The sequence below is a fragment of the Ixodes scapularis genome, unplaced genomic scaffold (assembly GCF_016920785.2).
Source record: "Ixodes scapularis isolate PalLabHiFi unplaced genomic scaffold, ASM1692078v2 PGA_scaffold4__175_contigs__length_147842914, whole genome shotgun sequence".
Classification (NCBI taxonomy): Eukaryota; Metazoa; Arthropoda; class Arachnida; order Ixodida; family Ixodidae; genus Ixodes; species Ixodes scapularis.
Genome location: NW_024609879.1, coordinates 102450311 through 102477980, shown reverse-complemented (window position 1 = coordinate 102477980; position 27670 = coordinate 102450311). Strand labels below are relative to the sequence as shown.

At 45.9% G+C, this 27670-nt stretch overlaps 1 protein-coding gene across 1 annotated transcript; it reads left to right on the top strand.

Annotated features, from left to right (window-relative positions):
• Positions 1–1779: 1779 nt before the first annotated feature.
• LOC8038454 (GDP-L-fucose synthase) lies at positions 1780–26521 on the top strand. Its single transcript, XM_029985334.2, has 9 exons — positions 1780–1846; positions 10621–10769; positions 11844–11958; positions 13592–13720; positions 15474–15681; positions 18320–18451; positions 23728–23807; positions 24655–24754; positions 26306–26521. Exons 2-9 carry the CDS (start codon positions 10621–10623, stop codon positions 26359–26361), a joined length of 969 nt encoding a protein of 322 aa, XP_029841194.2. The 5' UTR covers positions 1780–1846; the 3' UTR covers positions 26362–26521.
• The last annotated feature ends 1149 nt before the right edge of the window (positions 26522–27670 follow it).

Sequence of the window (27670 nt, the reverse complement as noted above, 5' to 3'; positions counted from 1 at the left end):
CCTGCCCAAGGCCTCGTCTTATCTCTATTTTCCCCGTCGCCTTTCCTTCCCATGTTATAATCACCTTATTATCTTTGTAAATGTTCCTTAATATTGCTGTTAGTCCTTCATCTGTGTATAAGCTCTCCACTATGTCCCACAGGTCCCTTTGGTTCACATTGTCATAGGCACCCTTGATATCCAGAAATGCCAGCCAGAGCTCTCTGCTTTGTTTTTGCGAGACCTTTTCCACAAGGGCGCCGCCATCTTGAATTGACGTCACTTCCAGTATGGGCGAAAACATTACTTTGCCGTTGCCACGCCAATAGAAGACATTTAGGATATAAGCCTAACCGTAACACATTCTCGTTTTGGTTCGCCTCTATTTTTTTACTAGTTACAGGTTGAAACGTTTCACTTTTTTTTCGTCGCCCATACTGGAAGTGACGACAATTCAAGATGGCAGCGCCCTTGTGGGAAAGGTTCTTTGTTTCCGAAACCCATAGAGTTATTACAATAAACGCTAGAAGCTCAGCTGGCGCTAGTGTCTATGGGACTTCCGGTTGCAAATTGAAGCAGACAGCATGCAGTCTAGATTTCCAGCCTCCCTGTGTATTCCTATGGGAAAACCCGCGTGAATTTTGTCTCTTCGCCGAAAAATAACATGAATAATTTTTGTCATTTCGGTTGTACCGGATAGTATGTACCTTTATTAATATTGTGGAAGTGTAATTGCTTTAGTTACAGCATTTTTTCTTTACCACTGAACGATGTTAAACTTCGCTATATCTCAGGCCCAAACCTCTGTTCCATGGCAGGTATGTAGAAACGAGCGACGATTCCAAGCAAAATAACAATCGAAAGAAATCTAGAGTGTGCTCAAAGTTCGCCAGCATTCCGTTGGTGCTTATATATTGCTAATATGCCTGCCCTCTCACTATATGAAAATCACCCCGTCGTGCATCTTTACGAGTGGTTAAAAAAACGTTCGAAACGTAAAGAATAAAGTATGTGGGCTACGAAAGTTGTGTTTTCTTATTATTTCCTATGTTGGGCAGTTTTTATCGCGCGCCTGTTCTATGGCTTCCCCCTATTTGCAAAGATTTGGAGCGTGCGGGTGATGATCGATTTGAACACAGAACAAGCGTGTTCGCACATATTCACGAGCAGGAAGCATAAAGCAGTACTGATTTATTGCAAATCGGACTATATTACGTGACTTTCAATTTGTTGTGATCGTCTGCAAGCAGAGTTACTTATCCAGTGTTACTGCGTAGTTCTTGCCGTCTCTCTTCGTTTTCCCCATGTCCTTCGTAGCGCCGACGACGTGTTCGCGCTAACAGTGTCCGACAGTGCACATAAATACATGTACGAAGCGGTTTTAGCACCGTTTTTCATGCCACGATTTTAAAATAAAAATGCCGTAACTGACCAATTATTTTATCTGCTTGTCTGGGAAATGTTCCAATGTGCCTAGTAGGTATGATTTATTCGTGATATTTGCTCTTATAATGGAGCGCAGAGAGGAAACGCACTCGCTTTTTCCGTAGAAATGCAATACCGGAAGTCAATTTCGGACTGCTTGCTGCCTGCTTCAATTTGCAACAGCACACTAGCGCCAGTTGAACCTCTAGCGTACATTATAATAACTCTATGCCGAAACCCGTTCTGTTCGAGGGCGAAGGGCCCTCATGTGGCGCCCCCTGTACAAAACAAAATGGTGTCTACGACGCGCCCTTTTCGATTGTATGGGCCACGTTGGTTGTGCCCACTGATCTCTAATTGTCATAGAGATCAGTGGTTGTGCCGGTTTCTAAACGCGGGGTCTGGCGAGTGTGAGCCTGTGAGGTCCGTGCCGAAGAACTATGTGAGTAGTACGCAGTATTTGTTGCATACCTTCGTATTTCATACAGTCGCTTACGATTTCTAGAGGTGACCGAGCAAGTGGCACGTTCTAATTTCTGCAATTGAAACGCCGTTAGCCCGTTTTCGTTTCGTTTAACCTGGCGCAACAGCGTCTTGCAAGCCAACCTTTTTGAGTCCAGCTGCGCATAGCAGTTGTAGCTAACATGTGTGCAATATTTTCAATGGTGGTTGGTTTACCGGACGCTTTGACGGTTAAACGATCGTAACTCTCCTAAGCTTCGTTTTCGGGAAGCTTGACATTGCGCAGAAACTGCGCATATCTTGCCCTGCTGATCGCTGCATGATTTGGCGGCTATTTGTCATGTTGATTAGATGCTACAAATATTGCCCCGTTGACAGCACTATCTTCCGAGTTAATCTGAATACGCGCGCAGAGTACGTCCTTGGACGTGTCTCTTTTTCCTTTTTTTTTTTTTCTTTTTTTTTTTTTTCTGCTGCCGCCCTTTTTTTGCTGCCGTTTGTAATGGTTGGAATCGTTAGAGCGCTGTCATATTATTTGGTATTTGTTAGTTATTTGGTTTACCATCATACTTCGAGGAAAACCTAAGATTGTTGTGCATAAACTGACCGTCAATTAAAAAAAAAAATATATATATATATATAGTATGTATATATATATATATATATATATATTGGAAGACTGTTGATGAATAGATGGGGTTTATACAATGAGCGAGGAGCGATTACAGTGGTGTCACCAATATAACGGTTCGAGCAACGGCCGAGCACAGCACGAGCTTCTAGCGCTGCACGAGGTCTGCGGGCACCGGTCGAGATGCAGCTTCTTCTTTCGTCCTAACAGGTGCCTCCCCTTGCAAAGAGGGCCGGTCCACCGGCCCTTGTGGTTAGGGAGCTTGGCGGTGGTAGGGTTTGAGGCGGGCGATGTGGACGATATCGGTAGATTTTGTGCGGTTGTCTCGTGGCGGAAGTACCGCAGTTACTTCGTAGTTGGTAGGTGACAGCTGGCGAGAAATACGGAAAGGGCCTCGGAATTGTTTTTGGAGCTTTTCACATTTTCCGGGCTGGCGAGACGGTGTCCAAACAAGAACCTCTGCACCGATATTGTATGAAACTGGAGGGTGGTGCTCGGAGTGACGAATGATTTGTTGTTGTTGTGATGCAAGCGTGCGAATACGTGAGAGCTGCCTGACTTCTTCAGCACGGTAGAGAACGTCTTGGGCGTAATTGTCGAGAGAAGAATCTTCTATATATGGCAACAATGTGTCAATGGTAGATAACGGCTCGCGAGCATATAGGAGATAATAAGGGGAGTAACCAGTAGTGGCTTGACGGCTGGTGTTATACGCGTATGTAACGTAGGGCAAAATAAAATCCCAGTTGTCCTGATCGTCAGTAATGTACATGGACATCATATCGGCTAGAGTATGATTAAATCGCTCTGCCAAGCCATTCGTTTGGGGATGGTAGGCGGTCGTGATGTGATGAATAGTGTTTGCAAGGCGGCAAACCTCATGGAGGAGGTTTGCAACAAAAGGCGTTCCCCGGTCTGTGATGATGGACTGAGGGGCGCCGTGTCGAAGAAGGATGGAATGGAGAAAGAAATCGGCTGCATGAAGGGCCGTGGCGGTCGGGAGCGCTTTGGTTTCGGCGTAGCGTGTTAAGTAGTCGACAGCTACGATGATCCATCGGTTTTGGGCTTGTGACTGGGGGAAGGGCCCCAGAAAGTCAATTCCAATGCGCTCGAATGGGTGGTTCGGTGGAGAAAGGGGTCGGAGAGGCCCAGGAGGTGCTGTTGTGGGTCTTTTCTTGGTCTGGCATGAATGGCATGCGCGAACATACTTATTTATGGTACGGTGCATGCCAGTCCAGAAGAATCTAGAGCGTATTCTGAAATACGTTTTAGCAAAGCCGAGGTGACCGGCTGTTGGGTCGTCGTGATTCGCTTGAATAATTTGTTTCTGTAATTGTCGCGGAACCACAAGAAGCCATTGTCGTCCTTGGGGCTCGTAGTTGCGTCTATAAAGGACATTATTCTGAATAATAAATAGACGGGCGCGTCGTTTAGTGCGTTGAGTGCAGGATGTTGCGACGCCTTGTAAGTAATGAATCAGCGGTTTCAAGGAATCGTCAGACAGTTGCGCTGAAGCCATGTCGATGTTATCGAGAGTTGCTGTAGCATGTGAGGTTTGTGTCTGGAGAGAAATGGTTGTATCGTCAGCAAGAGGACATCGAGATAATCCGTCAGCGTCGAGGTGTCGTTTCCCTGACTTGTAGACGACGGTGAAAAGGTAGTCTTGAAGCTTTAAGGACCAACGACCTAGACGTCCCGAGGGGTCCTTGAGGCTAGCCAACCAGCAAAGCGCGTGGTGGTCAGTCACGATACGAAATGGGGATCCATACAAATAGGGACGAAACTTGGAGACAGCCCAGATGACGGCTAAGCATTCTTTTTCAGTAGTCGAAAAGTTGCGTTCGCTTTTGTTAAGTGTTCGGCTAGCATAGGCAATGACACGTTGCTGGCCATTGTGGCTTTGAGCGAGAACGGCGCCTATACCGTGGCCACTGGCATCGGTGCGTACCTCGGTGTCGGCACCTTCGACGAAGTGGCCCAAGACTGGAGCCGACGTTAATGCTGTCTTGAGTGTTTCAAATGATGTTTCCTGGTGTGGGCCCCATTCAAAAGATGCGTCTCTGCGTAGCAGCTGATTGAGCGGCTCAGCGATATGAGAAAATCCGGAAATAAATTTTCTGAAGTACGTGCATAAGCCCAGAAATGTTCTCAAGTCCTTGACATTTTGTGGGACCGGGAAGTCGGACACAGCTCGTGTTTTGTCTGGGTCTGGGCGTATTCCATCTGCGCTGACCAGGTGACCGAGCACTTTGATTTTCTTGGCGGCAAAAATACATTTTTTTGAGTTCAATTGTAACCCAGCAGCACGAATGCAGTCAAGGACCGTGCGGAGACGAGATAGGTGGTCGTCGAAGTTTGAAGAAAAGACAACAATATCGTCCAGGTAACAAAGGCAGATGTTCCAAGAGAGGCCACGAAGGAGAACGTCCATCATGCGCTCGAATGTCGCAGGCGCATTACAGAGTCCGAAAGGCATCACGTTGAAGTGGTAAAGGCCTTCAGGTGTTATAAATGCTGTTTTAGGTCTATCAGCCGAAGTAACTGGAACTTGCCAATAGCCACTTCGGAGGTCCATGGATGAAAAGTAGGACGAGCCTTGTAGCGTATCAAGCGTATCATCTATCCGGGGAAGTGGGTATACGTCTTTTCGAGTCACTTTGTTAAGGCGGCGATAGTCGACACAAAAGCGCCAGGTACCATCCTTCTTTTTTACTAGAACGACGGGCGACGACCAGGGACTGGAGGAAGGCTCGATCACACCTTTGTCCAGCATGTCAGTGATGTGATTTTGTATCAATCTTCGTTCTGCAGCGGATGTTCGGTATGGTCTGCTCCTGAGGGGCGGGGAGTCACCGGTGTCGATATGATGCTCCACAAGTGTGGTACGGGTTAATACCTGGTCAGTGAAATCAAAGACACTGCTATAAGATGCAAGAAGAGTGCGCAATTTGATACGTTCGGCTTGGACGACGGTTGAGGCGATCATCCTCTCCAGTTTTTCGGTGACGTTATTTTCCGCAATCGGTCTGGTATGAGCGGCAGTCGTGGAAAGTGCAGCCAAGCTGTGTTCAATATGCACTTGGAGGGTGGCAATGCGCGTTCTTCGGGGGAGGATTTGAGGATGGGTTGAAGTGTTGGTTATCCATATGTAACACTTATCGTCGGCAATGGTGGCGAGAGAATAAGGAATCACAATTCCTTTTTTCTCTAGACAGGTGTGGAGAGGTTCGATGAGAGCGACAGTACTTGCGACTGGGTTGGCGACGACGAGAGTTGCAACGACTGCCGACTGGGGCGGTAGGAGTAAATCATGTTCACTGTGAAGAGCGGCTAGTGGTGCTTCAAAATGTTCATTACCGTATTCTGAAGGGCTGAGATGAATTTCACGATTTGCACAATCAATGAAAGCGGCTGTTGAAGATAAGAAATCCCATCCAAGGATGACGTCCGCGATGCAACTTGTGAGTACAGTGAACAGGATAACATATCGACTGCGGCCTACCTTCACTGACGCGGAACAGTATCCGAGCGGCTGGACCAATTCACCATTACCCATACGTAACAAGTGTCCACTGGAGGGGGGCGTGAGTACTTTGCGCAAGTGTCGTCGGAGGCGTTCAGGAATACACGATTTGGCTGCGCCAGTGTCTATAAGAGCATGAAATGTTTGCCGTCCAATTTCCACAGTTATGTTAGTCGGTCCTACAAACGGAGGATTTGCCACAAATTGTGCAGGTGCAGCCTGACCTCCATTGTCGATGCAGGCTGCGGTGTTCAGTTTGACTGGTGGGAGGTGGAAGCCACTGCGTTGTCATTGAAGGGCGAAATGGAACGGCGACGAGCAGGATAAGGCGAGGGTGAACGACGACGACGGGCTTCAGCTGGCGTGACAGGGCTTGGAGAGCGGCGGTCGTAAGGGGCTCGTCCGGCGTTAATGTTGGAGGAAGGGAGACCGTAGGGTGTTGCGAAAGGCCGGGAAGCGAGGTTATCACTGCGGTAAGTATTGTAGGAGTAACTGTTGTCTCCGTTGTTACCCTGGTATTGATTCCGAGGAGGGGAGCGATTAGTGTCTCCCATGCGGCGTCGGCAATACCGGAGGATATGGCCAGGAGTGTGGCAGTAAAAGCATACTGGCCGGTTATCGTCGGTTCTCCAGATATCCGCTCGGCGACGCGTCTGTTGGGCCTGCCAGGGTGTGGCAGTGGGTGGGGCTGTAAATGCTTGGTAGGCGCATAACGGTGTGGGGGGAGGTGCTGCTGGTACATAGACAGATGGAGTGTTGCCCAGGGGCTCAAGAACAGCACGGAGTTCGTCGCGGACAGTGGACGCGATGTCATGAGTCTGACCGGGTGGTTGCAAAACGGGCGGCGTTGGGCGCTGCTGGCCCAGAAAGAAACGCAGCTCTTCGCGGATGATGGTCCGTATCAAGCTCGACAGACTGGTGTCGGTGTGTACTCCTGCAGACACCTCAGGGAGGCGCTCAAAAGGTCTTTTAAGAATTCGCGCGTTGTCTAATTCCTCGTACTTTCGACATTCTGACACAAGATCGGCCACTGTATTCGGAGATCTGGGGGCGACGATGGAAAAAAGTTCTTGTGATAGGCCCTTGAAAAGGTGACGGATCTTGTCATTTTCACTCATCTGGGGATCCACTCGGTGGCACAGTCGAAGAACATCCTCAATGTAGGCTGTGGATGACTCGGTTGTCGATTGGTATCGGTGCAGCAATTGGTCTTGTGCCCTTTGTTTGCGATGTTCTGCCTGGCCGAAAGCGTCAGCGAAAGATGTCTTGAATCCGTCCCAGGAATTTATTCCCTCTTCGTGGTTATCGTACCATCGAAGGGCGGTATCCTTTAGAAAAAATACGACATTGGCCAACTTAAAGGAATCGTCCCATCCGTTGTGCTGGCTCACCCGTTCGTAGCTTTTAAGCCAGTCTTCGACGTCTGATTCGGCGTTTCCAGTGAATAACTCAGGGTCCCGCTGACGGTGTTTGATGGTTACGGTGGGTGCACGGGGCCGGCTTCCGTTGCCCTCGTCGTCAGGCATGTTGGGTTGTCGGGCGGTACGACCTCTGCGGTGCGCCAGGTCTTGGCGGGAAGTGCGAGAGGTAGGGTGTCGCTGACCTCCACCAACCTGGAAGACTGTTGATGAATAGATGGGGTTTATACAATGAGCGAGGAGCGATTACAGTGGTGTCACCAATATAACGGTTCGAGCAACGGCCGAGCACAGCACGAGCTTCTAGCGCTGCACGAGGTCTGCGGGCACCGGTCGAGATGCAGCTTCTTCTTTCGTCCTAACAATATATATATATATATATATATATATATATATAAGGTGGTTCAAGTCGCCAGGCTCGATCTAAAATGGACCGTAAAAATTGACGCTTGCACGTAGCAATCCGAACTTTTCGTCAAAGGTGTATTTCACAGGTCGGTTTTTTCTTGTAAAATTACAAAGCGTAGTTCTCGTTTAGTAAAAAATAGGGCCAAGAAACTTGCCAGGGTCTACGGCGGGCAGCGACCGAGACGACCAAGTCCAGTTGCGGGGTGTTTGGCGTTCCTATTGATAGATGGCGTCGGGAGTAGCGTCTGAAGGCGCAGCCGACCAGTGAAAGATAGCAGACGACACGCAGACGAAATCCGTTGGCAGCAAAAGCGCCGCCGTTATGCAGACGCGTTTTTGTTTTACTTTAAGTTTTGCTTTTATTGTTCACATTTATTTTTTAACCGAAGGTTCATTTCAAACGGATTATATTCATTTTAATTACAAAAGGTGGTCGCGAGCCGTCGCGATAAGGAGGTAGCGCCATCTATCAATACAAATGCCAAACACACCCCGCTACTGGACCCCTGTCGTCTGCTTTGCTGCCCGCCGTTGACCCTGGCAAGTTCATTGGCCTTATTTTTTACAGAAAGAGAACTACGCTATGTAATTTTATAAGAAAAAAACGACCTTTGAATTACACTTTTGACGAAAAGTTTACATGGCTACGTGCAGGCGTCGATTTTTACGGTCCATTTTAGATCGAGCCTGGTGACTTGAACCACCCTATATATATACAAGGTGATACAAGGAGACGTGATACAAGGAGACGCCAGGCTCTTTAAATCGGCCGAAAGATTCGGTTTCTTAACCTATCGTGCTACGACTATGTGCAGTGTTGCCCACAGATGGTGCATAGAGCGAACTGACCTGAGGAAAAAGTGAAGAAAGAAAAAGGCTTAGCTTCTATGGAAACGCAGCGACGCCAGCGGTCTGCAAACAACACGGTGCCATTTCGCACGTGAGACAAAAGATGGCGCGAGCGGTCGCCACGCCAACTGCTGCCAACGAACGAGCAGACGACGCCGAGAGCCGGCCCTTTAGCAGACAAGGAACTGCAGTTCCTTGCTGTTACCGCGCCTGTCTTTTTTGTTTCTGCGACTGTCGCCGCCTCCGGAACGCGCGCCGCTTTTGAGTTGAAAAGATTGTCTGCTAAAAAGGCCTGCTCTCGGCGCCGTATGCTCGTTCGTTGGCGGCGTTTGTTGCGCTATCTCCTGTCTCCCGTGCGAAACGGCGCCGTTTCGTTTGCAGATTGGTGGCGTCGCTGCGTTTCCATAGGAGCTAAGCCTTTTTCTTTCTTTACTTTTTCCTCAGGTAAGATCACTCTTTGCAAATTTTACAAAAAAAATGCACCATCTGTGGGCAACGTTGCACAAAGTCGTAGCGCGATAAGTTAAGAAACCGAATTTTCCGGTCGACTTAAAGAACCTGGCGTCTCCTTGTGTCACCCTGTATATATATATATTTTTTTTTTTCTTTTTTTTACGGCACGTAAGTTGATTGGTTGATTGATAAATTTATTGTAGATTAAACTCTCCATCGTGACGTTAAGAAATTTATTGATGCTTAATTAAGGAACGCAAAAATACATCAGTTTTTGCCTATTTGTAGGAATGTTTTACTAGTCATCGCTCATACATTTCTACATCACACGCATACAATTCAAAAACATGGTCCACACTTATGTCTTCCATATCGCTTCTCTGTGGTTATAGCGATCTTGCAGTACACTTTATTCCCCTTTTATTTCCACTTTTTATTTGTATAACTATATAATTTGGCACGCCTTGGTTGACATTTCTTTCCCATATTGCTTTAATATGGGAAAATGCACTTTTATGTTGTCAATGAAGAACTCTGGAAGATTGTGAGCTTTTACGTTGAACTAAATAGTATATGTAGCAGAGCTTTTCTCTCTAATTCGCTCCCACCCCCTGCCCTCAATGTTCCACTTTAACGCGATAGCGTATAGTACAGGCATGTAGCCAGGATTTTGTTACGGGGGGAGGGGGGGGAGGGGGAGGGGGGGTCCGCCCATGACAAAGTGCTGTATGAGGGAGAGGAGGAGCCAGCAAAATGGAAGATTTGGGAAGGGGGTGCCCATGGGCCCCCCTCCCTGGCTACGTGCCTGGTAGAGGAGCTCGTGTCGCAGAAAATCTTGCGTCGGTGGGACCGAAAATTCTCATAATACACTGCACGCAGTGACGTGTGTCGCACGTGACGTCACACATGCGTTTATATGAGAAGGCTTTGCGAACGGGACCTAACAACGCTATCACTTTCCACTCCTACAGGTGGAGCTTAAATGGCCCCCAAGTTTTTTTTTATATTACTAGAATAAAGGCTGGTTCGCACACTTGCGACTGCTGACGACCATCTGCCTAAAACATTTTAAAATAACTTGCAACAAGAGGACACACTGGCACCATCTGTCATCTAGCTGTAAACACGCTTTACAATTTTCGCATATTTCCTTTTGTTTTTGCGCATCATAGATCTTTTTTTCTAAGCTTGAAATATTATGCCCATTTGTTCTTGCAAATACCAGAAGACCTTCGCTCTAGCAAAAAAACAGTTTTAGGGCCGTCTCACAGATGGCGCAAGCGTGACAGCTTGTTTTCTCGTCACAAGAGACTGCAAGAACTCGGTCCAAAGCAAATACTAGTGTATGAACAGGCTTCTACGGCCGCCCTAAGAAATGATGGATGCTAATGGCTATAAAGCATGCTTTGTTGCCGACTCCGTCCGCCTCATCAGGTAATCCAGTGACTGCACTTCAAACAAACCCGTTCCAGATGAGCAGCATGGCGTCGCCACCGGAGAAAGTCATCCTGGTGACGGGTGGCACGGGCCTTGTGGGCAAGGCCATCGAGAAAGTGGTGTGCGACGAGAAGCGGCCTGACGAGAAGTGGATCTTTGTTTCGTCCAAGGACGCCGACCTCACGTGAGTTTCTTCCCTGCTGATATCGTACTGTCTCTTCTCCTGCCGAGTTTTGCATTCTGGTGTTCTCCCCTCCAAAATATTGACCATTATGTGAGTAAAATGCATATACCATACACCAAAATGCATATACAGGCGTCTCAAACAAAAAAAATTAAATTCTATTTTTTATTTTGAAAATAAAGTAGCATCTCCTATCGCTCATTCTCCTTCTAGATGTAGCGCTAGTGGTCCGAACCAGGCACCAAAGTTTTGAAACAAAATATTATCGCATTAAGATGTTATGGGTTATTTTTAGAAATTTTCAATGGGAAATTGGTGGCCTACGAAGCCCTCGAATACCTCGCATAATGGCGCCGGTTACCGAGGACAGGCCTCATTTTACCCTTGAAATTTTTAAAAGGTCGCTTGTAACTTTTGAATAATATAGCAGCTAGTTCTAAAACTGGTGGTTCACATTTGTGCGGAAGTTGAGCGTTTAGCAATGTATTGTTTATTTTTCTGGTGAGAAAAACCCGGTGAAATGTTTTTGGGGACCCTCTGTATTTACCCAGTTTGTTCTCAAATTATTTGTCTGTATAGTGGAGTATTCATATTAATGGGCACTGGTTATCGAGACGTAACTGTAAGAGTCATGTTTGGCACATTGGTTAAATCCAGTAGCATCGTATGCATAGGATACAAAATTGGTGGAGGACGTCACCTACAAGGCTGTGAAGCCAAACAGCGTAAAAAAAAAGTGTGACATGTTTGAACTACAAACAGCGCTGCAAGTTGCTCGCGTGTTTAGATGTCGGTTAAGAAGAATATTTTTTGTTGTTTTTATTGTTCAAGTAATATGGTTTTGTATTGTTTCTGCATCCTTGAAAAAACTCACTCTGTTTTTGCTTGAAAAGTTTGGATGTGCAATATCTATATAGCTGCAAAGAGGAGGACACAAGGTTTTTTTTGTTTCCATGCGGTTTAAATCCTCTGGCGGCATTCGAAGCGCGGTAGCTTGTGTGCTTTATTCCCTTTGGCGACGGTCACCGTCACACTAGACTCACATTTTTGTTTCGTACATCTTTGTGTGCGAAGGAACAAGCAAGAGACAGAAGCCTTGTTTGCGAAGCACAAGCCAACGCATGTGATCCACTTAGCAGCCATGGTGGGGGGCCTCTTCAGAAACCTCAAGTATAACCTTGACTTCTTGGTGAGCTGTTTTCCATCTTGCTTTCTAAAACTCTGACGTTAAAGGTACACTGAAAACAATGTCAAACTCTTCTAGTACGGATAATTTTTTTTTAGGTGTTTAAGTTTTGTTTTTTCAAAGCTCTCAGGTAGATATTTCTTCATAAAATGTAGCACACAAAAGCAAGCAGAAAGCACCAAAATTTCTGTTGAAAGTCCAACCATAGTGTAACCTGAATGTTGTCCTCAGTGAAGGCAAGGAACCTGACATGCAAACTTATTTTCTGTCCTTCTTAGATGTTGCAAGTGACACGACTGGTTTGGTCAGGTCAGCTCACTGTTACCGTCTTAATGGGTCGATTTATGGCTCCCTGTCAAGGTGACAAGATGAAACTTTCGTTCCAGAGATAGTAACATTAAAGGGGGGAGGCAACGATTTTAAGATTAAAAGAATTTGCCTCTCGTCATTTTTACGTTGTTTATTGTGTCCCGGAGGATACAGAAAACAACTCCTGTATTAAAAAATGTTCCGATTCTGCTGCATAATCGTAAAGCAAACGTTGATCTTTTTCCCCCAGCTGCAGCCGCTAGTGGCAGCCCAAGGAACTACGGCGAGGAGATTACGTGACCTCGCTCGGCTCTAAGCTGCAGCATAACGCTCGCTAATGTCAGCAGAGAGAGGGAAAGGAAGTGTCCTCCGAGATAGCACACAGGAAGCTACACGGCACCCCGAATTACATCACTAGGAGGGGGACCAGGTGTGACCCTGAAGACTGGGAGTGAGTGGAGCGGTCCCGAAGTGCCAATATTGATCTCTTTTTTTACACAACAACTAGGACACGCAGGCGAAATCGGTTTTCTGTTCTCTTCTTTAAAAGTGTCACAGGGCAACTTCCTCAAATGTTTGACCGAAGTCCGGAAATCGTTGCGTCCCCCCTTTAAAGGAGTCATGAAACATGTTTTCAACTTTCTCCTGTTTAGCTTTCCCTCTAAACTCATAAATTGCACAATGTACCAAACAGTTCAACAAGACGGAAAAAGGGGAGTCCCCTCTTGCTCAGACTCTTGTTTGTGTACCCGGACACGACCATCCTCCCCCTAGAAGATTAGCCCGTCGCTCAAAATTCAGACAAAAGTTGCTTTCCCCACTCCGTTCACCCCGAAGCTGACAGTGCTGTGGAAGCTACGTGTTCGTTGGGCCAGCCACACTTTTGCCACATGATCACGCTCTCGCGCATACCCACACGCAGAGAAGGAGGTGAGGTGATGAAAGGGAGGCGGCTGATTGGTCCTGCAAGCGTGTAGCTTCCACTGCAGTGTCAGCTTAGGGGTGAAGGGGATAAGTAAGGTCCGGTGTCATGTGACGTGCGTTTGGACATGGTGACGTGCTTTGGGGACCACGGATATATCACAGTGAAAAGGCAGAGAGCTTACGAAAGGATGGAGGTACGAAATAGTCCGCTGTGTTTTCAAATTTTCACTCCGAATGTCAGGCTTTTTTTTTTTTTTTTGCCCACTCAACGAGGTGCTATTAGTAGAATACCAATCTAAATTGATTTATCCCAGCCCAAATTTGTTTCATGGGCCCTTTAAGGTGTCTTGAAGCATGTGTGCGCTCGCTGAGGTTGGCTGCTCATTGGCTGGATCGTTTTCAGCGCAACAACCTGCAAATCAACGACAATGTGCTGCACACAAGCTACCAGACCGGGGTGACGAAAGTTGTCTCCTGCCTATCGACGTGCATCTTTCCCGACAAGACCACTTATCCCATCGACGAAACTATGGTGAGTGTTCACAGAGTTTTTAGGTTCTTCGTAGCACTGGATAAAGGTTCACCGCCAAGTAGCATTTCAGAAGATCGAAGTTTCCTGGTACTATAACATATTGTAGGCTATCACTGAATGAGTGTCTTTTTCAGATCTCTCCCTCCGAAGCTACCCTGCTACCCTGAGCCGGAATAAATATTATTATTATTATTATTGTCATCATCTTGACATGTATACTTGACACTTGCATGATTCCAAAACTCTAGATACAGATGATCCAAAACATAGGGGACTCCATCCCTTATGATGGAGCCTCTTCCTATTGGATGCATTCGGGGATGAGCTCAATGTTTGAATAGTAGCTGCTAAGCATTGTGAAGGGTATCTTTGGCTTGACATATTAAAAAATACATGCAAAAGAAAAAACTTTTTTTTTTAAACAGCGTAGTTGGAAAAGAATGTCATTAAGCGAATTTACACCCAAGAAACATTTTTTAGAGCTATATTTACGGTGCAAAACAGATTTGTAGTTGGCATCGGCGGGAGCACGTGGTAGACCTATGCGCTGGCGCCGCACGCTGAGCGTGGTGCGCCGCCGATTCAATGCGTTTCTCCACGCCGCCGCTGTTGGAAGTGAACGCTGCGGCGCGCTGCCACTGTCAATTTCTGACCGGTGCACAGGTCTGTCACGTCATGCTTGTGCTCTTTCAGGAGCTTCCTTTGTGCTCTAAAAGTTACTTATTAATCTTTGTTTTTTGTTGCACTTCAAATGAAGATAAATAAGCAACTTTTAGAAACCATAGGAAACTTTCGAAAGAGTGCAAGCACCATGTGATGTATAGCGGTCGGTCACGTGATAAATAGCGGCCACTTTCCCTAGGCGCCTGCAGGCGCAAACTTACATATTGGTTTCGCAAAGTAAATATAGCTCTAAAAAAATTTTCTTTTTCATTGTAAATTGATTTTATGACTACCTTTTCTGATCCAGTCTGTTTAAAAAATGTCTTTTTTCCTTTGCTTGTGTCCTTTAAGCTATGTTGACCTTTGCAAATACACCTGCTTTCTCTCGGAGTGCATTGAGAGCCATCACCACAATCCAGTGCATGTACAGGGTTCAAAGAGCGACGTAATGCAATAGTATTGTGTTCTGCACTCATCCTCTGAGCATCCCATTTGACAAAAAGACATTGATTTGAAGGAGCCAGATTGCATTGCAAAAAGTATTCCAGGATCTTCTCTGTTGCTTTTTTTGTTCATGCTGTGGCTCATTTACTTTCTTTATTTAATAATACTGCAAACCCCCTGGGTGGGGGGGTCCCAGCAGGAGGGATACATAATCAATAAAATAGACAACACTTTTTATACACTGGTATAGAAAGATGAAAAGGACGTATATTATCTGGCACAGCCAACGCAAAGCAAGAACAAAACACCGAAGTGGACAAACAAAAATTAGCACCATATGCAGAAGCTTGGAAATTAGAGACATCCAAAATGAATCATTGTGGGATTTACTCTGATTGATCCTCCATGGCATTTTACTTTTGAGCACCACTCACTTCATGTAGTAGGTGCTTTTAGAGTAAGAACACTTTGGTCTCGTCTTTGGTTAGTCACTTGCCGAAGCGTTTTCAGCCAAAAATGAATAGGCTTTCCGCCAGTTCTGATTGGGTCTTCCAAAAACCTGGAAACCGCAGTTAAGCCTACGACTTGTCGACATCGTCAAACCGGATGTTGGGCAAACCCCGGTCTTGATCTCTTCGCCTTGCAGATACACAGCGGTCCTCCCCACGAATCCAACTTTGGCTACTCGTATGCCAAGCGGCTGATAGATGTCCAGAACCGGGCCTACCACGCCCAGCATGGCTGTCGCTTCACGGCCGTCATCCCCACCAATGTCTTTGGGCCGCACGACAACTTCAACCTGGAAGACGGGCATGTTTTAGCCGGACTCATCAGCAAGACCCACACGGCTAAAAGTGAGCTTCGTGGATGTCTGGAGGATGTCCCTTGTACGTCCGGAGGACAATCTGGGTGGTCTGGGAGGAGGAACCGAGGCCGAACCAATATGTCGCCACACCCGCAGTTGAGATCGTATAGACGAGCGGCGTTTGGCCGATTCAATGTGGTCGCTTGCAGCAGAGCCCTATACTGGGAGAGTTTGGCCTTGTCGAACGCCTGTGTTTCACGTTCTAAAAGGTTTGACAAGTGCCGTGGAGACAAGGGCAGCTAGCTGAAGGTCTACCCACTAATCATTCTAACCAGAGCTCGACATTCTGATGTCCCCGCAAACTCTCGTATTCTCCTCTCCCTCCGTTTCTGCCCGCATAGCTGTTTTACTTTTTGGTTCGTTTTGCTTTCAAGACACATGACCAGCACCTCGCCGGTTATGTAAATGATGTACAAAGTCCATGACGAACAACTGATGGGTCACTTGCTGGACACACAAGTAAAGTCTTAGGGTACTGAGCAAATGCCTACCCAAAAAGTTAGAGACAGTCTTGAAAACGAGGGGATCTGCGCTCGTTAGACCCAAGAGTAAAAACGCAGAGGGAGCGCACAGTAGGGCAAGCTTCACTGCTTTGCACCAGGGTGCTCAGAGAAGCTGCAGATGAGGAGGAGCATCTCGGTTGCTGGGTGGGCTCAAAAATCTGGGTGGGTGCTGAATATGCCTTTTCTAGCTTTGGAACTATTCATAAGTAGCGGGTTGGACACTTACTGGAACGTGCGTAGTGCACGCCCAGTATTTTTTTGGTAGGTGTTTGTCATGTTCAGGATTTGAGCACATAATCAGTGCTTGACCGGTCATTCATCTTGTGCACGACCAGCCAGGTGCCGATCATGCGTGGGATGCGAGTGCTCAACCAAAGTCTGGTTGATTGTGCATTCTGTGCTTGGCCAGTCATCTGTTGTTCAGGTTTTTTGGTTTTTCTTGATTTTTATAAACTGGCTCAAGGGTTACACTTGTTGAGACTTATTGGTATGTACCGAAATCATGAAACCCTCGTCCTAAATCATTCTACACTTCAAAAGATAATCCAGTGATTGGAGTTTGCAGCTTTTGGTAAAGGGAATACTGGAACCCACTTTAGTTTTGCAAGCTTTACAATATATTGCAAAATATGAGTTTCGGAAGTGTTTTGCGGGCACCAAACTTAGCGATGGGGACTGGTTTGCTATGTATTCATTACCACAGGGTAATATATTCGAGGAGTCTACTTTTTGCAATACAGTAGGCAATCATAATTCAAACTCGGATATTTCAAACTTCTGGTTAATTGAAAGATGTGTCAAGATTTGGGATGACCCGCTATGTTTTCAATGTATCTAGAAGCCGCTTAGTTCAAACGGCGTTTTCGTGTAATTCATAGTTCTTGTTCTCGCGGCCCCTTTAAGCGTGCTTCTTTCCGAGGACTGGTACACATCCGAGAAGCAACACCCACGGAGCTCGCTTCCGTGGGTGTCACTTCTCTGGAGTGCACCGGTGCTCGGTAAGAAGCGTGGTCAACGGGGCTAGGGGAGAAACCTGAGCTGGCCTCAGAGATTTTTCGTGCGCTGGCTGTGCTCCTCAGGCCATTGCATTTGCCGGTAGCGACAGTTACTGTGGGGCACTTGGCGGCGCTCGCAACCAAACCAAACAATACAAACAAATAGCTGCGAATTATCATCACCATTATCTTCAGTCTTCAAACTTAAGAGCAGCAGAAACGGAAATAAACAGCGCGCAAAAAATACACTAGGACGAAAAGAAGGTGTGAACGACACAAGCGCTTGTGTCGTTTGCACCTTCCTTTCGTCCTTGTGTATTTTTTGCGCGCTGTTTATTTCCGTTTACCATGAACCAACTCGCCTACATCACGACACTAAAGCAACAAAAAATGTGCCCCCGTCTCTCGCCGCAACACACAAACCTTTGCCAAGGGATGAGTTGATTGGAATTTGAAGGTTTATCTTTTCAAAGCATGAAAGAAATGTCCATGCACATCAGTGAACTTCAGAAAGCTGTTCCCATGCATGATGACAAAAGCATTTCTATGTCTGTCCCGCTGGCCCAGACGGTAGCCTCAGAAGACATATTTAGATTCGCACTACATCTTGTGTTCTGAGGTATCAACAAAGATTGACTTCTGACTCGTAAAACGCGTCAGAATGCGAAAGCCAAGTGCTGGCGTTCTGCGGTCTAAAGCGCTCGGCGAGTGCGGTCGAGTCAAGGGCAGCTAGCTTTAGCTCTACCCATGAATCATTCCAACCAGAGCTTACCATTCTGATGCCGCCGCATGCTTTCGTATCCTCCTTTTCCTCAGTTTCTCGGTGCATAAACTGTTGTACATTTCACCAATGTTTCATGCGGGGCGTAGCTGCTCATAATTAGTAGGTCTGTGTACAGGAAATCATAAAATATCTGCTTCGTATGTCTAGCCATCCATTAAGCTAATCATAATTTTATGTTGCATCATATTTAGATTAATTTCTGATAATTAAAACAGAATTCATGGCTTTCTGGAGTTTGAACTAATGAGTCTACCGTATTATTCGAGTTGCAAAAATAAGGTATTTGCGAAAATTAAGATGTTTACAGTATACGAGTGTAACGAAGAATTGCTTGTGATTTTTCAGCATTTGGCACACCGTTGCACGTCTGGGGCACCGGCAGTCCGCTGCGCCAGTTCATCTACTCTCTGGACCTGGCTCGGCTCATTGTCTGGGTGCTCAGGGACTACGAGGAGGTCGAGCCAATCATCCTCTCAGGTGCGTGCACGCACTCTCCCGCCTTATCGACGAGTACCATACCTTCTGGACTATAATCCACACCCGGTGTGTGTAGCCAGCAGGAGCAAATTTCAGCTGAAAATATTTTTAACACAGAACGTGTTTATGGGTTGGGATCCCCGAGAAAAGAAATTTGTGGGTAGACGCAAAGCTAGCTGGCTTCGTCTGTCCCGCGATAGTCTCTACTAACTCTCCGAATGCAAGTGCTGACGTACAGAATCCGCGCTTGGTGTTCGCGTTCAAACAGCTTGTGGGAAGAAATATGAAATCCAAGACGTGGCCACCATCGCACGAAAAAGTACAGAGTTCGGAATAAGATGGTACACCACGACGAAAGAAAAACAAAAAAGCTGCAACGTCCACCACAAGTTTTGAAGAATGGCGCGGAAACGCATTCCGTGTACATCGACTTTATCCGAAGAATCGAGATAAATCGAGAATTTCGTTTCCTTAGATAGTTTGCACCTGCTGCGAAGTCTACAGGTAAAACATTCTCGTATGCAGCACACCTTGAAAAGTGGTCGCTTTATTAGTGCACAAAGAAGTTTGTGTCGCACATAAATCATGATCAACATAACCTTTCATTCACAAAATTTGTTGCATGTTGTTGAAAAAAAACAAATCCTCGCATTGTTTGCACCTATATATTCCTTGCTCCACTTAAAATTTTAACTTTTAAAAGGACACTAAAGTGCTTCTACAGATTCTCATTTTATGTTAATTTCTCAATCTACGATCTCTAAGCATCTTAAAAAAAAACGAAATTTCGTTGATGTGCGGCTGATGTGCATATTAAAAAAAGGGATGAAAGATTGCGACACTTATCGTTGCCGTAGAATGACAGACGGTGCTAACCGAACCTTGCTGAATATGGTTGAACGACGGATGGTGCTTGTCAGCCACTTGTGAGCAATGGGTTCTTGCGTGGACAAGCGCCCGACCACTGAAAGATAACTTACTTATAGTAAAATACTTTTCTGGAAAAAAAATGCGCCCCCTGGCTTCCCTCTGGGAATTACGGGTATCTGATGTTTGCTCTCAGGGACATGCTACATTTGTGGCTCGGTTTGGTGCTGTCGACGGCGAGTTGCTCCCACAAGTCACTCGAAGCAAAGGCAACGAACAGACCAGAACTCGATTTTAGAACGACTATGGCTCCAACGCCCGATCAGGCGCCATAGTACTTGTCGGTGAAACGAGACGCAATGAAACGTGCGTCATTGAAAAGTTCTCGATAAAGCGATACGGACCAATCATTGGCAACTTGCAACGAAGCTTATGTGAAGAATGCCAACTTACCTTCGGATCTCAAAAGGTCAAGGCCGAGTGCAGTCGTCTTGTGGACACGCGCAGGTGCTAATCGACTCAGGCTGAACACGTCCGTGCGGTCCGTGCTGCCGCACCGGCCGGACATCGAAATGCCCGCACAATTTCCTGCACCGTGGGGTCATGCGGGTTCTGAGCGAAGCACTGTGAGAATTTCTGGAAAGGTCTTGCAGTGCCCTGGCCAATGGTGACCTTGGCCGAAATGGGGTTAGATAGCTATGGCGGGAGATAGGCAAACATTCCCTGATTGGGAAAGACAGTTATTTATGCTCCATTGCCCCTCAACGTGAAAACAAGTTTGGCAAATCACAAAATACGAAAATGGCATTATTAAAATTTTTCTTGACCACGGGGAAAATTAGCCCAGTCTTGCTTTTCGCCTGATTTGCTCTCACTTTTAGGTGGTCTACCTTTTTGGATATGTCCGTGTGCGCAGCTAGCCCGAGTATAGGCAGCGCGCCCATGGCCGAATGGTTATCGTGCTTGGCTCCCACACAAAGGGCTGAGGTTCGATGCCTAGGAACGGACGCACCTTTTTGTTATTTCTGCAAATGTTGCGTCCTGGTGTGTTCGAGAATTCTGTTGCTTATTCGAGGTCTGAATGTTCTACGCTGATTGTTCCAGAAGTCCACGCATGTACATAAGGAGCCCCACTTGACAAACCGGGGTCACTCTTTTGCATGCGCTCAATCCTGCCGTTACGCTGTCATCGATGCCTGCGACGCCTATTATTCGCCATTCATTCTTATTTTGTTTTGGCGCAAGTTCACCGCATTAAGCGTTTAGTTTCTCTAGTCACTCGCTGCCTCATCATTTGTCATTCGTGACAGTATCACTGTAATTTTTACAACTATTGAAACACTGAAAGCACGCCTATTCAGTGAAACATTAAATGCATAGTCGCGGGGCGTGAGGCATTTTGAAAGCACCTCCGGTCAATTCTGAAAATTCTCGGATTACGGGGGATTATCGTGTGAAAACTACAACTAATAAACGGTTCTATGTCATTCGTTTTTTGAAAAGTTAAGGGGGAACACTGGCATAAATATCAAACCTTTGTAAAAAAAAGTACACTTTTCAAATTTTGTTTTACGTTCTATAGACTAATAACACAGCCTTTCAGCAAATTTCGAAAGCATATATTGAACATTTACGTTGATACAAAATATTTTCGACGGGACGGCAATGTATGTTGCATTCCGGAGCCGTTCTGGTGAGCTACCAGCCAACAATTATTGACTGTTTTCAAACACCAACCTCTTTGTGCTCGATGTATGGATGAACTCCTGATCGGAGACTCTCAAGAAAGAAAATAAAATAAAAAAGGCTCAGTAGATGGTGCAAGTCGACCAATGTGGTCATGAAAGAGTTGACAAACTACCATGCTTGTGCACCGAAGATTAATGCCCCAAAAGTTAAGGCAATGCAGTAAGGCATGTTTAGCATCCTCCTGCACTCTTACTCTACTGATGAAAAACCCCAGCATCAGGCCTGCCTTCAAGGAAAAGATTCCTGGTGCCATCACAACCATCATGCATCACTGGAAGCAACGGGGAAGCCACAGCCTTGCCTGCTTTGGGGAAATTGCAAAGAAGTTGGTTCCTCTGTACTACCACTTACCCTGCCATAACTTTCTCAAGAGATGTGCCAAAATAAAGACTCGGAATGTAAACAAGTCATAGATTGCTCTGGACTAGAGGTAGTGTTTGAAGACAAACATTGTGTCTCAAAGAACGGGAGAAACGGCTGTTCTACTCGCACTACTCAAGTTCATTTGGGGCCCTAAGGACTTTGATGGAGATCTTTTTGAGATAGAGAGAGCCTAGGAGTGACCAGATGCAGCACTTTGATAAGGATGTGCACTCTAAAGTCACAAAAGCAAAGCAGAAGGTGCATAGCAGAAGGCACATGGCATAGTATTACAAGTGGCCCACAAACAGGACCTTTCACTCGACGCTAAAAGTATGCCTATACATTAAAACTTGGGTTTGGGCTAGTTGGTCCATTACTGAACAAAAGGTTAAAAAGCACTAACAAGTGGGGACAATGAAGAAACACTGACAACAGGACAGGTGCTTCCTATGCCCCTTTCCAGGCGTTTATGAACTGAAGTTATTTGGGGAATCGGGCTATCCACTTTATTTGGCATTAAGTCAGTCATGATGAAGAAAAAGTTATGTATTGACAAATTGGTGTACGAAGAAAATGCTCCTCATTTATAGGGGTAGTTTTCTTTTATAAATATTTACATTTTAATAATATAAGCTAGATAGCCTGAAGTCCTACACTCCTTCTTTATATTCAAGAAATAAAATTGTGGCTTATTGGCTTAATTCGTATACCATAGATTCCTTAGGAAAGAGTGCCACAGCTTAATACATAAATGTCTAGCTTTTAAATAAATTACTCTAAAGAGGTCAAAGTTTGCACAGTACCCACTTATCTGACCCTCAATACCCCCTGCAAATTTCATTCCAGTTATACTAGTGGTTAAAAAAATATTTGTTATGGCAGTGTCTCCCCTTAAAGTGAAGGTAAAACACTTCTTTCAAAAAAATGAGAAAGAGGTTGATTCTGGCGTAGTTTTATCCCTTAAATCTGAATATCTCGTTTGATTTCTTCAAAGATGTAACTAAACGCGATTAAATATGAAAATCTTCTGCTCAGTCATAAGCGGATCTTTCGGCCTCCTAGCTCATGTCACTCGAGGGCTGCGCTTGCAATTGCAAGCTTGCCAGGTATATTCCCTTGCACTGGTACCAGTCATGATGTCGTTTTTTGCTGTTCTTGAAAATAGCAAGAGTGTGCGTGCATAGCTTTGTTAGGTGCTGAAGATGCACGAGAGCAGAGATTCTGAAAACTCCTTTTGTGACGCCATGCTCCAGGAAAGAGGGCCTTCAGCGGTACTTTGAAAATTATTTTATGCAGCCTTCATACACTAAGTTGAAAAGCAGTTTAGTTTTCCGAGATCTCGGAGGTCAAATGAAAACAATTTAAGCGTGTTTCTCCAAATACAAAACAGCTTCAGCTTCCTTTTAAATAGTCTTCTTATGAACCTCGTTTAAACGAACATCACAAAACGAAACTAAAACCTTGCTTGCTGCAGGCAAGCAAGGTTTTTGTCAACTATTGGACATCACATATTGCAGAGGCGTCGGCTATGTCATCAAAGAAAGCGGCCGAGTTAGAGCAGCCCCCCACTCTTTTTTTCTCTCTCATCCTCCCTCTTTGTGCCTCTAGAAGTAAGAAACAAACAAAACAATTCTTCCAGTGGTTGACGTTCCGCGCAGTGTTGGCTGTGTCGACAAAGTGACGTTGACTGCACTGCTCCACGCACCGCGGGTCGCGTGCTAGATTGGGTTGATTTTGGTGACCGTGGAGCTGCTCCAACTTCGTTATTAAACAAAGTTTAATAAACTTTTAGATGGAACTGCATCATAATATTTTTTGTGTAGGCTTTTCATATGATACAATGTCGCTTTTTTCTCAACGTCAAAATTTTACCGAAGTTACCCTCTCGGGATCTCCGTAGTAGTGTCTCTTCGCTTAGTCCCCTGGTTTCAGCTCGACTTCATTTCTTGGCAAACGCAAAATAAACATAAGTTACATCCTGCTACGATGCTTCTGTCAAAAAAATTAGTTTTATCTGCGACTCACGATGGTGCTTTCCTGCACCTTGTATGTGACACTCACTGATGCAACTTTATCCTGGAGCAACTTGGGAATTTGGGTTAGTTGGTGTGATTTGTAATTAAAAACTAGTTAATGTAACTTGGGACTACATTGTACACCAAATGTGCATGTTTATTGTTGTCATCAACTAGCCCTGTGTTATGCGTATCACTTGTTAGATTTGGACTTCCTAATTTTTTGCCCAAGTCATAAGTTTGTTACTTTCTGCCAAATCATTCTAACCATTTTTTTTTTAGTGGACGAGGCGGACGAGATTAGCATCAGGGATGCAGCAGCCCTCATCACCGACGCCTTCAACTTCAAGGGGGACGTCATTGTATCCTTGAGCATAGTAGTAGTAGTACTGCCATCATACCCGCGTCGAATACGCTTTTGGAGACTCCACACTTTTTTCAGATGGAACCCTCGCCAAAACCCATGTTGTTACCAAGGCCAAACTTCTTTTGCTCGAAATTTGCAGTCTCCAGTTGTCTGCGGTATACCGCAAAATGAGGTCTTTCTATCCACATGCAACAGGACAGAAGGTTTTGCTGTGTTTGCGAGGTCAAATATTTTCACCCCTTATGAGAAATGGTCGCTTGTAGCCTTGTCAAAATTACTTCAAGCACACGGTGAAAGAGCGACATGTGAAGCATGCGAGGGGGGATCGGTGGCCGAGTGGGCTGGCCCACACCAGCTCGGAGCACGTGGAGCAAGGGTTGAACCCGGAGATCCTGGATTCAATCGCCACCCCTGCCCTTTCCGATCTGGATGAGCACCGTACTAGCGTGTGGACGTGTATCACTACTGTGTTGTGCACAATAAAGACCCCAGGCTAGCGGTTGTGCTGCACTGGCTAAATTGCTCATCTACAGCCGTGAAACAAGTCGCCCGTAGAGGCGGACAAAGTTCTAGGCTGTATAATCATACACACACCCCAATTTTGTTTTGCGAAACATGCACAGGTTGGTAGTGCTCCAGGGCAACCCAATAGACGACAGCAACGTCTTCCCTCGTCAAAACCATCTGCAATGCAGTCGATCACACTCAAATGCCAGCATGTGAAGCAGCCTTTCCACAAAGAGTGCAGTTTTCTGGCTTGAGCATTGGCATGTTTAAAAACTCGTCCAAGTGTTTGTGCTCAGTTCCAACTTGGTTCGATGCCTTGACAAGGAACGCCCCAGTTTGACACCTCCAAGGCAGACGGCCAGTTCAAGAAGACTGCCAGCAATGCCAAGTTGCGCAAGTACCTGCCAGATTTTAAGTTCACACCCATTACCAAAGGTGAGGCTTGGGGTGGTCTCACTAGATCATTTTCAACTGTGAGCTGCATGCTTGTTTTACGAGAGTGACACCGGTCGGAGCCACGGAAATGAGACTTACCTCGTCTACCTTGAAGGAATGTTTAAGATTTCTAAAATCTACTGTAATATACTGAGCAAGCGCTTACCCAGAAGTTTTGTATAATATTGAAAAAAAGAAAAAAAAATTGACCGCATCTTTACGTGGTGAATGATGTTGATTGGGGCGAAGCTCTGGTGGTGCTTGTCTGCGTAGACGCTGAGCCGCAGCACGCCGAACCTTTCGTTCGTTTTCATCCATGTCAGAGAATGTGTGGTATGGAACGTGGTTATATATGCATTTGAGGATTTGACCGTAGCGCCCTCTCATCTATGAACATTGAGCCAATGCATGCAAAGTTTAACGCGATTATATACGCATTTGACCGCAGCGCCCTCTCCTGTATAGACGTTGAGCGACCACTTGCAACGTTTCATCCATGACATCCCCAGCTCTTGAGAATTACTACCACATCTCAGAGCCCCCTACTCGTCCCGCAGTCGTGGCCGAGTGGTTAAGGCGATGGACTAGAAATCCACTGGGGTCTCCCCGCAAAGGTTCAAATCCTGTCGACTGCGCAAACATTTTTTTTTCATTATTTTTTTTTTCCCTACACGAGCATGTGAGCTCACGAGCACCAGCTAGATCGATGTGAGCACGGACGCCGGACGAACAAGGCTAGACCCTAAGGAGCTTCGCCCCTAAAACTCGAACTGGAGGATGGGTGCTTAGGTCCATGAGCAGATGTAGAAATGGTGCACGTTCCAGGGTGTGCTTCACTGCTTTGCGCCGGTGCGTTCGGAGAAGTGGCTGTCATGGGGGAGCATTTTGATTAAAACTAACAGCTGAAGTTGCAGTGCGCTTTCATGTACTCCATATTGGTGCATTATCCGAAGCAATCATGGAAGTCCAAATGATTTATTTGTGAGTAGTTCTTGGAAACAATCACCAATGGTACACCGACATTTGATGGAATGTATCCTACTAGCGAAGACCATTTCTTATTGTTTCTTATCTGTTTGGCATGCTGTTAGTGGATCTAGCATGTTAACCCTTTAACTAGGGACTTCCATGACCAAAAGGTATTGATGAAATGGGGACTCTTTTTGTCCCCATTTTGCCAACATTTTTTGTTTCCACACATATCTCGTCGCTTTTTTTGTGCTGCCATCTATGCATTGGTTTCTAAAACAAAAGTGTTTCTGATGTTTGGGGATAGATGGCACTCTTTCCCGTGCAATAAAAAGAAAAAGCGTTTAAAGACTCGCTCCCCAAAACCAACTGAAGAGCGGCGCATCTTGAGACGCGCCGCCCAAGCCGTGGTGTCAAAATTGCCTCATGTCTAAAGACACGCTGCCCAGTTAAGGGGTTAACTTGTCCAGTGAAAATCGGTGTTGCTGATTTTGTTTGGGCATTGCCAGTGTGATTCGGACAACACTGTTGCCTCTAAGCAGTTTCATGTTTAATTGACTGACTTATTTGGTTTTGTTGCAGCCATTGAAGAGACAGTAGACTGGTTTGTGGAAAACTTTGAGTCTGTTAGGAAGTAGGACTGGACCAATTGCAGGAGAGCTGCCCCTATACAAGTCAATTTCCTGAGTGTGTTCATCACAGTCTCTGGATCCTTGTTTAGTTTTAAGACAGCAGTCTCGGGGGCAAGCAGGGAATGGGAGATTGTGACCGTCAAATAAACACTATTTTGAAATGGTACATCATTGATTTTTTTTTTTGAGCAAAGCCAAAAAAAGCTGGGGAATAATGTTCTGAACATAACTAGAAACTGATGAAATCTGTGGAAAAACACACCATGGTTTGCTTATGCTAGTAGCTGTAAAGAGCCTTCAAAAATGTGATTGTACTATGCTGTCTTAACGTGGTGATGCCACTTACCAAGCACCAAACTTCTCGGTGTTAGATGCTTAATGAGCGGCGTCACAGCAGACCCCAACCACGTGGGCCCCATACCCACATGCAGGGGGCACCTACTTTAGTAGGTGCTTGATGAGTGGTGTCACCACGAACCCCGGGCCATGTAGGTTCGCCCACCCATGCCTGGCTGTGCGTGGCTTAATCTGTGTTTGGGGAAAAGGGGATCCTGGTGGTTGAGCTGAGCCCGGGGTATGTTTTGGACACTTCGGGGCCCCCCGGGCATGGCAATATACCACTTCGGCCTCTGCTTCTCGTAGCCGGGTGTCCTGGCTTGGATTAACCAGGATGATTCAGTCAATCGCCTTTCTCCACCTCTCCTTTCTTTAACTTTCTTCTTCTCCTCTTCCGTCTTATTTCATCTTCTTTGGTGGCAAGGGCTAACCCTGGGTGGTGACTGACCTCTTTCTAGGCCCACACTTGGTTATAGTTTCTTGGTAGCACTCCCCTCCTCCCACAGTTTCCCCTCTAACTTTAGCTGGAAAATTAACGCCACGTGACCTCAACATTAATTCAATTCCCCGCTAAATTTAGCAGAGAAACTGAATTCGTTCATGTAGGTGACGTGGCACGAAGTCGTGTGACATCATTTTCTCCGCTAAATTTAGTGGGCAATTGAATCGGCGAATAGGTCTGTGACGTCCCATAATGCAACGCGTGCAATTACGTTGACGCCACGAAACATGGAAACGGCGCCTAAGAGCTGCACTTTAATAAAGCATGGGGCATATTTAGGTGGTATTCTACATTAAGTAACGTTATTTCGTCCAAGAAAATGAAAGCATGTTCACAATTTGCTATAGGCAGTCAAAGAGACATTGCTGGGACAAGTATGCATCATCTGTAAATAGTCGGGCAATGCCAAAGGAGGTACGGGATCGAGTTCATAAAATTAATAGCTCGTATCATGCTTTTCCTGTTCCTCTTTTGACA